The sequence below is a fragment of the Chroicocephalus ridibundus genome, chromosome Z, assembly GCF_963924245.1.
Source record: "Chroicocephalus ridibundus chromosome Z, bChrRid1.1, whole genome shotgun sequence".
Lineage (NCBI taxonomy): Eukaryota > Metazoa > Chordata > Aves > Charadriiformes > Laridae > Chroicocephalus > Chroicocephalus ridibundus.
Window position 1 is genome coordinate 85,813,734 of NC_086316.1, and position 14,658 is coordinate 85,828,391.

The 14,658-nt window shown below is 51.6% G+C and overlaps 1 protein-coding gene across 31 annotated transcripts in view; it reads right to left on the reverse strand.

The window, feature by feature from the left end:
* Positions 1-305: 305 nt before the first annotated feature.
* TCF4 (transcription factor 4) overlaps positions 306-14,658 on the reverse strand; it is a 237,371-nt gene continuing 223,018 nt past the window's right edge. For 24 of the 31 annotated variants that reach the window (XM_063320772.1, XM_063320769.1, XM_063320771.1 and 21 more), the window contains 5 exons: positions 5,508-5,643; positions 3,900-4,062; positions 1,832-2,061; positions 812-961; positions 306-599 (listed from right to left, as the gene is read on the reverse strand). In XM_063320772.1, coding sequence (XP_063176842.1) covers positions 825-961; positions 1,832-2,061; positions 3,900-4,062; positions 5,508-5,643 — 666 coding nt within the window. In that variant the 3' untranslated portion in view covers positions 306-599; positions 812-824. The remainder of the gene's footprint in view (positions 600-811; positions 962-1,831; positions 2,062-3,899; positions 4,063-5,507; positions 5,644-14,658) is intronic. The other 7 variants (XM_063320765.1, XM_063320760.1, XM_063320774.1 and 4 more) reach the window with 1 other exon arrangement.

Consider the following 14,658-nt stretch of genomic DNA (forward strand, 5'->3'; position numbering starts at 1 on the left):
CACCAACAAAAACGCTCGGGTTTTTTTTTTTTCCTTTTTTTTTTCTTCAGAAGTACACTTTTTCATTATTGCAAGTTTACAATTTTAAATTAAATATTTTTTTTTTTTAACTCTCAGACTTACAAATTAATTATATTTTTTCTTTTTTCCTTTTTTTTTTTTTTTTTTTTTGTTTTGTTTTTTTTTTTCCAAAAGAAAGTTTAGGCACAAATGCATTGTCCCACAGTGTGGAGAAGATTGCCATTCAGTCTCTGGGCTGTGCACTTACAGCTCGTAACATACTGCGTTAGACATTCTGCATGATATGTTAAAGAGAGTCGTCCCTCAAGTTGCACTTTTTTTCGTTTGTGGTTTTTTTTTCGTGTTTTTTTTTGTTGTTGTTGTTGTGGTGGTTTGTTTTTTTGTTTTTTTTTTTTTCCTTTTCTCAGTTTTAATAATCGGGAATGCTGAAATCTCTTGCGTCTGTGATTCTTAACTACTCAGACTTGTCTTATATTACAAAAAAAGGGGTTAAGGAGAAGTGTTTATGTGGGTTTAAGATAATACAGCTGTTAAGGAAGTGGTCTCTTGCTTAAATGAAGAAATGTGGCAACTTGGACCTGCGGAAGAAGTAAAAAATCTCATCAGTCCCGGGGAGGCGAGCGGGGGTCCCCACACCCTCCTCCAGCACCCCGCCGCCTCCCAAACCACCCGCGCTGGCCGGGCCACCCAAAAATCACTTTCCAAGGGATGGGCTGGCACGTCCCCCCCCTGTTTGCGGCCCCCCGGTGTGGGGCAGGGGGTCCCGAGGCACGGCTGCGAATGAACTTGCCTTTAATTTTTTTTTACATCTGTCCCATGTGATTGGAGGCGTCTCCCATCCCAGGGTGGGGTCCTGCCAGGGAAAGCGGAGGAGGATCTGAAGATACTTTCTCTTCTTCCCTTCTTTTCAGACACGCTGCTTTCGGGTTCAGGTTTCTTTCTGTTGAATTGAAGCAAAAAGGCCACGTCAAACATTCCCATTTTAATACCAGATTGGTCATAGAATCACAGAATTGCCTGGGTGGGAAGGGACCTTTCAGATCAGTGAATCCAACCATCAACCCAACACTGACAAAAACCATCGCTAAATCATAGAATCATAGAACTATTTAGGTTGGAAGGGACCTTTCCAATCATTGAGTCCAACCATCAACCCAACCCTGACAAAACCCACCCCTAACCCATGTCCCTCAGCACCACGTCTGCCCGGCTTTTAAATCCCTCCAGGAGTGGAGACTCCACCACTGCCCTGGGCAGCCTGGGCCAAGGCTTGACAACCCTTTCGGTGAAGAAATTTTTCCTAATATCCATCCTAAACCTCCCCTGGCGCAACTTGAGGCCATTTCCTCTTGTCCTATCGCCTGTTCCTTGGGAGAAGAGACCGACAATTCAAATAACGAATTGACAGTTATTGGCTCCAGGGAATTTAACGGGCTGAAGAGGAGGATGCAGCTTGGTCAGGCCAAGCGCTGAAATGCAGCGTGACTCCATACACAAGCCCTGCAAACACCTCCGCGTTTGAGCGTTGCGACGGAGCAGCCAAGCTTAATATTGCACTTGGATCTTGCTAAAGAAGGTAAAATGTGCCGAGGCTGCCAGGAGCTACACCAGCATCCCCAGTGCTAGAGCTGGAGGGGAACACAGGCACCCCGGGTGCTCGGAGATGCTTGTCTGCCTCTGGGTGCCAAGGTCTTGCCCCTCTTCTTGGTTCCTGGTGCCCTTTCCAGGATTTCCCCAAGCCAGGAAGGTGTGTTTGGCATGGCTGAAGCCCAGGAGGGCCGTCAGGAGACACAAGAGGTGGCACACTGACCTCTGACTTGCTGCTCTAAGCTGAGGATGACAGCCACGGCCTGGTGTAAGATCAGGAGCTTGGTCTGGGGCTTGTCGCTCTTCAGATGGAGCTGCACCATCCGGCCCAACTCCTTGAAAGCCTCATTGATGTCGCGGACGCGCAGGCGCTCCCGAGCGTTGTTGGCCATTCTCCTTTCCTTTTCCCTCTCGGCCTTCTGCTCCGGTGTCAGGTCTTCGTCATCGTTATTGCTGGGAGACAAAAGGAATACATCATTTTCTAATGGTGCAGAGAATAAACAGCGCAAAGATTTTCAACAGACTTTGTCCAAAGTCACGAGCAAGTCACGCCCAGACACCTTCTGAGCCACTCTGATTTGCCGCTCCTCTTCCACCAAACCTACGCAAAATCCGGCCTCCTAACATTTTACACTGGGCAAAGCCTTGGTTTGTAACGAAGCTTTACAATCTGCAAGGCAGGACTTCTGATATTTAAAAGACACAAATATAAAGCTTTTTTTTTTTCAGTAACATATTTTATCGCAGGCAATACTGCAACGCTTTTAAGCGGTGGCGCACCCCCACTCAGCAGTAGCTTCCAAGCCAGAAAGATGACCCTGCATTTACACATTTCCCTTTCAGCAGACCGTTATTCCGGTTTGGGAAGGACCTTTCCCTGCTACCGAAGGTGGGGAATAATCGTCCTGTCCTTTGGTGGCAGCGGGGGGCCACGGGAGTGGGCAGCACCCCAGCCCCCGCACGGGGCACCGGAACGCCCCTGGGCAAAGAGCCACCCAAGTAATGGATGGCCACGAAGGGCCCTACGGTCAACTTCTGCATGCTTTCTGCAACAAAACTGCTTTCTATCTGGATAAAATGATGATTTTAAATCGAAAACACATCCACTGGTGAGTCACTGGCACTATATAATTTGAATTGGTTATGCAAATGGAGTAATAAATTTTCAGCAGCCCTAACAACATGGATTTAGACACATAACTAAATACCAGGAGTAACCTTTTAAAGCTGCAAGCATGTTAAAAGCAAAAATGTTAGCCTACAAAAGCTTCAAAGCACATATAAATATGCATAAGCGACAGCATATTTGTTGAATTAACAAGAACTCCGATCACCTCACATCAGCATAAAGGTGCTTTCTTCTTACCATATCATAAACGCGCATGAAAGCCTCACTTCTACATATGGTGACTTCAACACATTTATTCAGAGAAAATCTCGAGTGTCACGTATTTTCTCCAGTCGTAAGAGACGTGAATGCAATTAACGTTTTAAACACGGGCGGGCGCCGGCCGGAGCGGTGGAAGGAGAAAAGGCAGAAGGACACTGCCATTCATCTCTAAAAAAAGAAAATCCCCCGCACAAAGCAGGCTCGTGCCCGGATTTCAGCCTGATTGGGATTTTTTGCTACGCTGACGAGTATCTGTCCTGGCGCGGCAGGGGAAAACCAAGGGACAGAAGGAAAGGCTGTCCCTCGCCCAGGTTCACCTTTGCAGCGCCCATAGATTCCCGTTCACCACGGGCAGGCGTTCCCAAATGATAAAATCCAGCCACGGCTTCACTAATACCTTCTGAAAATTTACAAAGAATACGCCAAACAAGTAAAGACCTCTAAACCTAAGGAGCCCTAGAGATTTACAGAAATGGAGGACTGGGAATGATAAATTTATTTCAGAGATAAAAGCAAAGCACGCGGTTTGTTAGCTCAGACGCAGGCGCGATCAGCTCTTCGGCACGTTTTTAAAGAGATGGAAATCCACACTGTATTCCAATTTGCAAGCGCCGGCAGAGAGGAATAACAGCCCAATTCATAGATTTTGAGCGTAACGCAATCTCTTTGCAGCTTGCGGAGAACTTGCTCAGTGTCCAAATTTGGGAATTGTTCGAATTTGAGGATGTCCTGGAGTACAGGTACCAGAAAGGCGCTCGGTACTGCCAGAACAGCCATGCCGTAACTCTTAGGCTGTGGTTTTACCTGCCAGGAAGAAACCTCATAGTTTCCTCCTGTTCTGTTCACTTCATCGAAATCCAGTAAAGGAATTAAATGAAGCGACACTATTATATACTGTTACCTAGATCTTGACCTAGTAATTGATTTGATATCCTTCTTGTCATCCTCTAGTTTCTTGTCCTCAGAAGACTTGGTGTCCTGGAGGTTTTCGTCTCCCTCGTCGTCAGATTTGATTTCGGAGCTACCCGAAGAGACGCTCTGCCCTTGCAGTCCGGTTGGCATGCCTGCGAGAGAACACAGGGACGAGCCGTCAAAGCAGCGCTAAAACCAACGCCTCAATGGTGCGGGTCTGTCCCCTCTGTCCCCGACGAAGGGGACAGCCCCAGCTGGCTGCTGCGGAGCCAGGCCTGGGGGTGGCACCTCCGGAAAAGGGGGTTTCAGCTGGGACTTTGAGGTCCAGCTCTGCTCCTCTGCCTTCAGGAACAGATGGGGGTCGGTGTCTGCAAAACATCAGCTACGTCTGAAGGAGTTCTGCGCGCTCACTACCTATTCGTAGACGACATGATCCGCATTTTACAAAGCGGCCAGGGAGCTTGTGACCTTGCCCAGACCGGCATTTCCAACTGCTAGGTAGCCGTGGGAGGGGACACAGGACACCTGGCTGCTACTCCTGTTCTTCAATCACAACATAACTTTTCCTTCACCTTGAAAAAAATATCATCTTTAATATGCCATTCTCAAAATAATCAAAATACCTCGGCTGCGATGAACGAGCAGGACCTCGTAAGGCACCCTGATAGTTTAGAGTTTAGGCTCTTTCTTCCACGCTTTAACGGGAAGATCCGCTGCCTCTAGGAATAACGACAACCCTTGGGGTCCTCTGGGTTTGGCTACCTCCAGCCCCGCTTTGCAACGACCCTGCAGAGGCATCTGCCAGGCTTTGGCCAGTGCAGCACGTCCCACGAGCCAAGGAGGGGCATGCTCTGCCCGCAGCCGGAACTGGAAAGGTGGTGGAAAATCCACCGGTCTGAGTCTCGCCTTAAGCTCACTGCTTTTTCATCTGTGTCCTGCAGTGTTTCCTTCAACTTCTCTTCTTAAACTTCTTATAGAATCATAGAATTGCCCAGGTTGGGAGGGACCTTTCACGTCATCGAGTCCAACCATCAACCTAACCCTGCCAAGGCCACCACTACCCCGTGTCCCTCAGCACCACGTCTGCCCAGCTTTTAAATCCCTCCAGGGATGGCGACTCCACCACTGCCCCGGGCAGCCTCTTCCAATGCTTGATAACCCTGTTGGTGTGAAATTTTTTCCTAATATCCACCCTAAACCTCCCCCGGTGCAACTCGAGGCTGCTTCCTAGGAGAGAGACCGACCCCCCCTTGCTACACCCTCCTTTCAGGCAGTCGTCGGGAGCGAGGAGATCTCCCCTCAGCCTCCTTTAAACTTCTTAAACTTCTTTTCCTTAAACGCTTAAACAGCTTTTTGACGTGTGTCCTGCAGTGTTTTCTACACTCTTTAATTTTGCTGCTTAAAGCAAAAATTAAAAAAAAAAAAGGGAGTGTTTCGGGGAGCAGAGCTGAATTAGCAAACGGGCTCTGCCCTGCTGTCCCCGCCATGCCCTGCGCTGCGTCACAGTCCCCAGCATCCCTGGGACCAGAAGCGCGGACACCTCCTCCCTCATCCCAGCTGCGTGTCCGGGGATGCTCCGTCCTGGGATGGTACTCACCCCTGTACGGGTCCTGGGGCGGGTTCAAATCCGGGGAGGTGGCGGACTGGACGGGCAGCTGGGGGACCGGGACCTGGTTTGGCACGAGCGAGTGGCTGCCGCGGAGGCTGACCCCGTCCTCGCGATGTGCTCCCACCTGCCGGGGAGAGGAGAGAGGCAGCGGTGAGACCACGGGGTGCCGGACAGACGGGGTGCCGGACAGACGGGGTGCCGGACAGACAGCTGAGCCCCGTGTCCCGGGGACCCCGGGAGAGGGACGGGGAGATATGGCACTGGGCTGCGTTTCACTAGAGGGCGCAGACAGCCCGTCCAGCCGCACCGCACGCACCGCACACACCGTACACGTTGCACGCGCCGTACACACCACGCACACCGCACACGCCGCCCGGGAGGACGCCGCGCCGCGCGCCCCGTGACAAACACGGCAGAGCAGCTCAGGCAGGTAAAACGTCAAATTGTCTCCCAGGGTGCCGCAGCCGAGCGCGCCGATTCCTCCCCATCTGTCTTCTATCATGTCCGCCAACAGATCTGACAATTATCTTAATGCCCATATGCTTAATTGTGGGCTTCGCAATTCCCCCATTGCTATCGGAAATCCTGCAGGAATTTCAATTTGGCATTCGACTTCCATCGCGGGGGATCAGATTCGCAGGCCTGCCATTTTTTCCCCCCGTAATGCCAGCTAAGCCTCTGACAGCGGGAGCTGCGGCAGCGAGCGGCGCGGCCCCCGCCACCCCCCCACCCCACCCCCAAACATAATAACGTGTCACCTGCCTTTCCAAAACGAGAAGCCCCCTCCAAATTAGCGCTCGCTGTATTTCATTAACTACCGAGTCCCAAACCCGAAGGGGCACCATCCCTGCCAGCGCCGTGACTCCGGGTAATACACCAATGAAGGTTTTATTAAACACTCCAGCAATGCCATCATCGGAGCTGACAGCGCGGGCGCGATGGAAAGGCAGCCATCCCTTCTGCGCGGCTCACCGCCACCGCGGAGCAGGGCTGCTCCTTCGTTAAATTAAGAAGACCGCCAAGAAGAGTTAAGCGTCTGAAGAGCAAAACTGTCAGGAGCTGCAGGAGATTTTGATATAAAAGCCCCCGGAGCGGTAACACCGGCGCTGCTCCTTCACGGCAGCTCCAAGCCGGAGAGGGATGGATGGACGGACAACTACAGGGATGGAAAAGCCACCGCTCCACCTCCTCAGGTGCCTGCATCCCCTCCCGCTCCGGCGCAAAGGGGTGATAAGCCCGGCGGAGAACTGTAAATCGCTCTTTATTCTCAAAAAAGTAAGTACTTGGATAAAAAAAGATGGAGGGATGTTTCTAATCAGACTTACAAGATAATATAGGATAATTGTTACCAGCAAGTCGAGACCGCAGTGAGAAAGATAAAAGGGAATCCTGCCAAGGGGAACTTGAGAAAATCTTTCACTACTAGACGAAATGCAAATAACCGAAAGCTAGTGTAAAATAGCAGAGACAAAAACTCTCTCCTTGTTGAGACATTCTAATTTTTAAAACACGAGGTACTAAGAAAAGACCGAAACGGGCGTTATTTGGCTTTAAGGGAGACTGAGTTGTTACAGCGCGCCTGGAGCTCGCAGTCCTTCCTGAAACCTCAACGGAGAAAAAGCAGTAAAATCCCTATGACATCCTTCTGAGGGGAAAAAGTGTTTTTTCCCCACACCTATGAAAGAAAACACCAAGTGAAGCAGGCTGTCCTTCTCCATCCCCAGAGACACCCTGGCTCAGCTGGACACGACCTTGGGCAACCCAGCCTAGCTTGGGCGCTGGACCTGACGCCAACGCTGGCCCCATCGTGAGCAGGGCTTTCATCCCTTCCTCCTTTATCCACTTCCACAAATCCCCTCCAACATACATTTTTCTACGAAAGACAAAAACCATTTCGTTTCGAGGTCGATAAAGACAAAGAAACATGTGACACCACTTCTGGTGGGTGAGTCACCACCACCCTTGGAGCAGAGCTCCGGAGAGCGGCTGGAAGCCATAAAGGGGCTGTGACAGAGGCCACGGCTCGCTCTGCGTCCCTTCCCTTTCCTGCCAGCTTCCCTGGGCTCCATCCCCGACCTGTGCAGACAGACAGACCCCGAGACAGCACGCACCTCGTCCCGCTCCTGCCCCGGAGCAGCCACCTCCTCCCCCGGACCACCTCTGTAATGGGGCTACGGGAGGTGCCTCCAGTTGGGTGGTCCACCTTGAAGAGGGACAACCCGGCTATCTTGATTATTTGGCCTAAATTCTTGACGATACCTCTTGTTTTATCGTGTCAAGAAGCAGACCTGCTAATAATTGAAAGCTCACGATTTGGAGGGTTTTGAAACTGAAGTGTTGAATTCAGATGCAAAAAAAAAAAAAAGATGCCACAAAGACACCACCACTTCACTGCTGACATACTGATGTAAAGTTTTATATACATTTTAAAAATTGGTTCCAATGAAAAAAAAGATTCCCTCACATTTCCTCTCCTTTAGGTTCTCAAGAGATCTGGAGAGTCACCACTTATGTTATGTCTCACAACTGAACAATCAATTCAATGCCCCATCCCTGGAGGGGTTCAAGGCCAGGTTGGATGGGGCTTGGAGCAACCTGGGCTGGTGGGAGGTGTCCCTGCCCATGGAAGAGTGTTGGGACCGGATGATCTTTAAGGTCCCTCCCAACCCAAATCATTCTGTGATTCTATAAAAACTCTCTCTTCTCTTTTACAACCCACTGGGTGATCAATCTCACTTGTTGAGATTTGCAGCATCTTCTCCTGCCAACTGGCAAATTCCAACCTATGGCCACCCCTACACGAAACAACCCCCATTTCTTATCCACTCTGCTTGACTCCAGGCCCATTTTCCCCTCTCTCCAGGGGGAGGCCGGCATCCTGAGATGGGATGGAGCTCAGGCTCCCAGCCCCGATCCTCCCCGGGCCACAGCGAGGGGGCTGCTCCGAAACACCGACGCTTTCCACCTCTACGGCCACACAAACCAGCACCTTGCAACGGCCTTGCCAGAGCGTGTTTTCCTGGATAATTTATTTCTCCAGTTTCAATCGCCTGCAAGAAGATTCGGGCGGCCCCATCGCTTCGTTACCCACACAGAGTGTGTTTTCTGAGACACAGGAAGACTCCAACCCTACCAGGCCACAAACACACACCTTTGTGTGTGTGCGTGTAGGTGCGCACACGTGTATCTATAGTGAAAGATCAACACCAGCCCACACCAAGCGGTCCCACAAGTAGAGGACTCCAGGGGCTGGCTGTCACCACGCCACCGCGTCTCCCCCACTGTGGGATGCCCTGTCCCACCTGGGCACCCAAACGCCCGCTTTTACAGCAAACCCCAGGCCTCAAGACTTCTAAATTACACCGACCATTTACTTTTCTCCTTTAACCACCATCAGCTGCTTTCAGCAGGAACCCCGGACCTTCAAGAGCACCAAACGCGGCTGACACCCGCCGTCTGCCAGGGGATGCAGGGATGCGACACTCTGGAATAAAGCCCACGCGTACAAGGCGGGAGGGACCGAAAGCAGCCACGCCGGCGAGCTCGGGGACCAGGGACACGGGGGACGCTGCGTTTTCTGTCCCCCCGCCCCTTCCCCTCCGCAGCCAGCAGTGCCACCGGTTTGTCTGTTATACAAACAACAGCTCTGCCCCGAGGTGGAGCGCAGATAGGAATCATTGCCCCCAGCCCGGGAGCGTAGATTATAAATAATACTTATCTTTAGAGAATCAAACTCGCTTTGAAGTTCTATTAATATTTTATTTATTTCCATCTCTTTAAACAGCCCCCTACCGCAGCGCTCGGCAGACTGGAGCGGGGAAAAAAAAACCCAACCAAAAAACCAACAAAGAACCAATCCTAAAATGTGGATGGGAGGTACAGGCAGGTTCTGCTGCTGATGTGCAAACCTCTGCCTTCACTGCCCCTTCGCAACCGCCACGGCGGGCACAGGCGGGCACCCAGGCAGACCTGGGCACCCTCACGTGGGAACTCCACTCCGCTTGAGACAGTGCAGCACAGGGAAAAACCACGAGAAGCCCCAGGCCTCCGGGCTTTTTTTTTTTTTTTTTGCTATTAAGGTTAAAAAGGTTTTTGAAAGAGAAATAAATACCGGAGCAGAAAAGGCTGATCAAGACCGTTCTGTGCAGGTCTCTTTGGAGGCACGCACCTCCCTGAGGGACGCAGCACAAAAACCTGGACAGACGATGCCTGAATTCACACTTGCATTAGCCTTTTGTAGCATTTTGAAAACTTCAACAGCTGGAAGAAGGCTAGACCTCATCTCCTCCTACCTTTGCGTTTTCATTTTTATATCCGATAACAGGTACTCAGCACAAACGTCAGGTTTTTCTGGTTACGCTCGTCTATCTGTCCCAGGTTCTCTGCACTATCTATACATCCATCATGAAGAGGAAGGTGCTTAAAAACAAATACGTGGAAATTAATTCTTGAATACTCAGCATTTCACGACGGAGATGTAAACCTGTAGTTAACCCAGATAAAGAAGGCGATGCTGGGATGCTGGAAAAGAACTCCCAGTTTCACCTTTGTCCCACAAAGTGAGTTTTTCTTCCTTTTTTAAAAAGTAACTACTCTGCTAAGATGCTTGTTTCATCGCCGTCAAGATGCACTGCACTGAATTTGGCAGTTTTTCAATCCTTATGAAGATTAGCCCCCCCGAAGGGGTGTCCCCAGAGCGGGCTGGTGGCCCCAGCCATCCCTTGCTGCTCCAGGCCGGGGGCACAGTGCAGCTGGGACATGGGGCAGCGGGAGGCTGGGGACAGGCTCGCGCCTGCCCTTCACACAGAGCAATCTAGGATGTTCCTCTGGGAGGAGAGGTTCCCCAGCTCCCTCTTGAAGACATGTAAATCACCCCCCCAGAAATGAAACCCTGATCTCCAAATGTGCCTTCCCAGCCACTGCCACGGGGCCACGAGGAATGGGGGCCAGGAGGAATGAGGGTCCAGGAGGAATGGGGGTCCAGGAGGAACTGGGGGGGCAGGAGGAACAGGGTCCAGGAGGAACAGGGCAGCAGGAGGAACAGAGGTCCAGGAGTCCAGGAGGAGCTGGGAGCAGGAGGAACAGGGTCCAGGAGAAACAGAGGTCCAGGAGGAATGGGGAGGTCAGGAGGAGCCGGGTCCAGGAGGAATGGGGTCCAGGAGGAAGAGGGGGACAGGAAGAATGGGCAGCCAGGAGGAATGGGGTTCCGGGAGGAACGGAACTCCAGGAAGAACAGGGGGGCAGGAGGAATGGGGGTCCAGGAAGAACAGAGGTCCAAGAGAAATGGGATCCAGGAGGAATGGGGGTCCAGGAGGAAGGGAGTCCAGGAGAAATGGGGGTCCAGGAGGAACGAGGGGCCAGGAGGAACGGGGGCCAGGGCCCCAGCTACGCCCCCCGCATCCCCCAGCTGTGTGTGCCCCAGCACACGTGGGGCCACCTGCCACTATGGAGAGAGCAGGAAGATGCTCAGTTCTCAGCAAACACAAAGAGAAAACGTGTCTGCGCCGTGATCAGCCCCCCGCTGACGCGGAAACCTCTTCTGCTGCCTCTGACCTGTCCCCTCCCCGTGAAATCCCAACGGCACCCGGCAGCCCCGAAGCACCGCGTTTTGTTTGGAATGACCTGGGATTCTCCCTCTCTCTCCATGGCACGTGTATGAGGACGGAAAGCTCAGGAGTGAATCCTGAGCCGGGGTAAGAAACGCTCCTACCAACATTCCTTTGATTGCTCACAGCTGGGCATTTGAAGCCGGGGCAAGGTACGGAGCAGACATAAGCTGTAAAACACGGGGAATAAGGTTTCCCATGAAGTTCTGAGCGTTGCACCCCTTTCCTTATGGTTAACCCCTCCCGTGCCAAGAAGCGACCTTCGCACGCACGGTTAATTTTCTAAATACAAAGGCAAAACTATCACCTAGAGCCTGGGTCACGGTTGGGAGGAGATTATTCCCGACTTGCCAATATCACGAACAAACGCAACAAGCAACATGCTTTGTCCTTTTAAAAATGATGACCTTGTGTTATCCAATTAGATAAATAAAAACACGCGGCAGGGAAGTTGTAAGGTGATGCATGTTAACATGTGTTCAATATTGTCAGAATTTATAAGTCTGACAGAAAGCAGATTTGTGCAAAGCCCTTATAAACCTCCAGCGCTATATTAAAAAGGGAACAGCGCAGGGCACTCCGGCACAAATGGTCTCTCACTGTATGTGTGTATTATTGGTCCAAATTATTCACTCTTATTTAACTGCACCGAAGCCTTTCATCTCCATGCTATACAATAATAGTTTCCATATGACCGGTGGCTCAGCTATAAATAAGATCAAAAGCAAAAGAAAGGATTTAATAAAAAAAAAAAAAGAAAAAAAAAAAGAAAAAAAAAAAGAAAAAAAAGAAGACATTAAGAGTGGCATTAAATCAGGAAAAAAAGCAAAGTTCACATATTTTTTCTGCAGAAAAGAAGTAGTGCTGAGTACTAAGCAGCTCGCCAAATATCTTATGAAAGGGCCGTTTGCAAGCCAGTTGTATGCAAAAGCCATTTGAACGGAGCTGGAAGTGGCAAAGCCGGACTTTGCCGTTCGAAGGAAGGGGAAAGAGGAAAACAAGCGGCAGTGCCACGTCTCCCTGCGAGGCCGGGCGAGCGGCTCCGCGCGGCATCCCCAGTGCCCGCCGGGTGGGAAGAGCCCGGTGCCGGCCCCGTCCCTCCCGCTCCGCTCCCCGCCGCCCTCCTTCAGCATCCCACCCTCCCCCAGGGAGCAGGGACCACCATGGCCCCCCGCCGGCCATAATTCCGCCCGAGCTCTCCCTACTTTGCTTTCCCAAGGACTTTAAGGGAAACCAAGCGGTTGCCGCCTATTCTGGAGAGAAGTGGGTTGCCACGGCCGTCGGAGGGAAGTCACCGAAATAATCCCCGCGTTTTCCTTCCAACAGAGATGATTATTCATTTAAGCATTGGCTAAATCTGGAGATATAAAGGCTCCTAAAGTACAGGATTAAGAATATTAACTCTTCTTCACCGAAAGGCTGGGGAGGGGGGGAACCACGCTGCAAGCACGCCGGGGTGCTTTATTTTGGTCCCCAAACTGGGTGACGGGGGTCCCGTCCTGAGCATCGGGAGGCTGAGCATCCTCGCCGCCGCCTTCCTCCCCGCACCGCCCTCGCCTCCGAAGCTCCCACCCTGCACCAAGTGGCTCCTGGGACATGATCCATCGCCGCCCGGGAGCGCAGCCGCGCCGCAATCAAAGCCGGGAACCCAAATGCGCCGGGGGTTTTAACCACGCGCCTAATTAGCCGGTTAGAAATGAATGGAGCCATTGTGCGAGGACAACGCTTTCCAGAAAAAGGTGTCGTTTAAAGATCGGTCAGCGGTTTCTCTCCCGGTCAAAATGAAGTTTATAGCTCCAAAATAATTTAAAAATATGATAAAGGCTGTAATTGCGCGGCATTAGGAATGTCAACCAATTAGGCAGAAAATGGTGCTATAGAAAAACCCGACGCTGGTGCCCGTTATGTCAGATTTCATTCCGGTAAGGTCATTCTGTCCAGTTTTTTTAAATTTATATTATACCTGCTAACTCAAAAACACAGTCAGGCAAAACAAACCACAGACCCAGCGGCTACAACTGCGCTAAAAATGAAGAAGAGAAAAAAGACGGTACGACAAAACGGCAAAAGCCAAGTTTTGCCTTTTAAACAACGCCAAGTCGCTCGACTCCTTTTGTTTATGTTCGAATGACATAACTGAATTACTTCATGAGCTGCTACTTTTAATTCCTAGGGGTGGAAAATTCCATAAGTTAATTTAATGTGGATGTGAAAAAAAAATACACGCGAACACGCTCTCTTCCTGTGGGCCCTGGTGCGAAGCATGCAGGCTGGCTGCTGGGCTTCGAAGCACAACCTTCAAAATAACGTATAATGTTTCTGGTTTATAATGATTTTCAGCCATACCTTGGCGCAACGCTACAGAAGGAACGTGCGTCTTCCGAGATTATGGTGCAAAAGTTAGCATTTTGCTGTTTTCTGCCCTTCCGTTTGAAACGTTAGGAGAAAAGCCCCGCGATCCGCGTAACCTCTGAAATAACAGGAACTGCGGAAAGCCAGGAAATTCACAGCTCGAGCTGAAAATATACACTTAGCTCATGCCCTTGAGAGACGGAGACGGGCAGATTAAATCAACTCAAACTCCCAGTTTTGACCCTGCCATGCAACTTCTAAAACTTCGGCCTTGAAGACCCTTACAGAGATAGAAACGTTACTAGCAGCCCACGATTTAAGAAATATCCCGACTTCGAGACTTCCCTCCTGCCCTTCTCCCAGCTGCAGGAGCCGCAACATCGCGGGCACAGGGGGACGGGCGCCTCCCCCGGCCTTTCCCCGCTAACCCAGTTCGCTGCTAAACTGGTATCAAACGCGCTGCGCTGGGAAACGGCGTGAATTAACGCGGGCCGGTTTGCTCACGCGCGGGGGAAATGAAAAACAGGGCCATCAGCGAATTCCAGGGGGCTGCTGAAAATCAGTAAATGCTTAAACGCTTTCCTTACTGGGCCACTAATAAAAAAAAAAAAAAAAAAAGCAAAAAGCGAGGGAAAGTAAAAATAAGAAATCCCTTTTAAGACAGCCTGCTCCAGCAGAGCGTTCGCGCAGGGAGCAGAGCCCAGCTGTAAAGCTGGCCTGGTTCCACGCAACCCCAGCGCTCCCTTCCCAGCCCAGCAGCAGCCGACCCATCTCCGCCGTATCTGTCTGGGGAGAAGAGGCGCACAGCTGCTGCGAGGGAGAGCAGGCAGGGAGCAGGCAGGGAGCAGGCAGGGAGAGCAGGCAATGGTCAGAGAGCAGGCAGGGAGAGCACGCAGGGAGAAGGCAGGGAGAGCAGGCAGGAAGAGCGGGCAGGGAGAGCAGGCAGAGAGCGGGCAGGGAGAGCAGGCAATGGCCAGAGAGCAGGCAGGGAGTGCAGGCAAGGATTGTGGGCAGCGGGCAGGGAGAGGGCAGGGAGCTGGCAAGGAGTGGGCAGGGAGAATGAGCAGGGAGGGAGAGCAGGCAGGGAGTGGGCAGGGAGCGGGCAGGGGGCGGGCAGCAGGGAGGGAGCACAGGCAAGGAGAGCAGGCAAGGAGCAGGCAGGGAGTGCAGGCAGCAGGCAG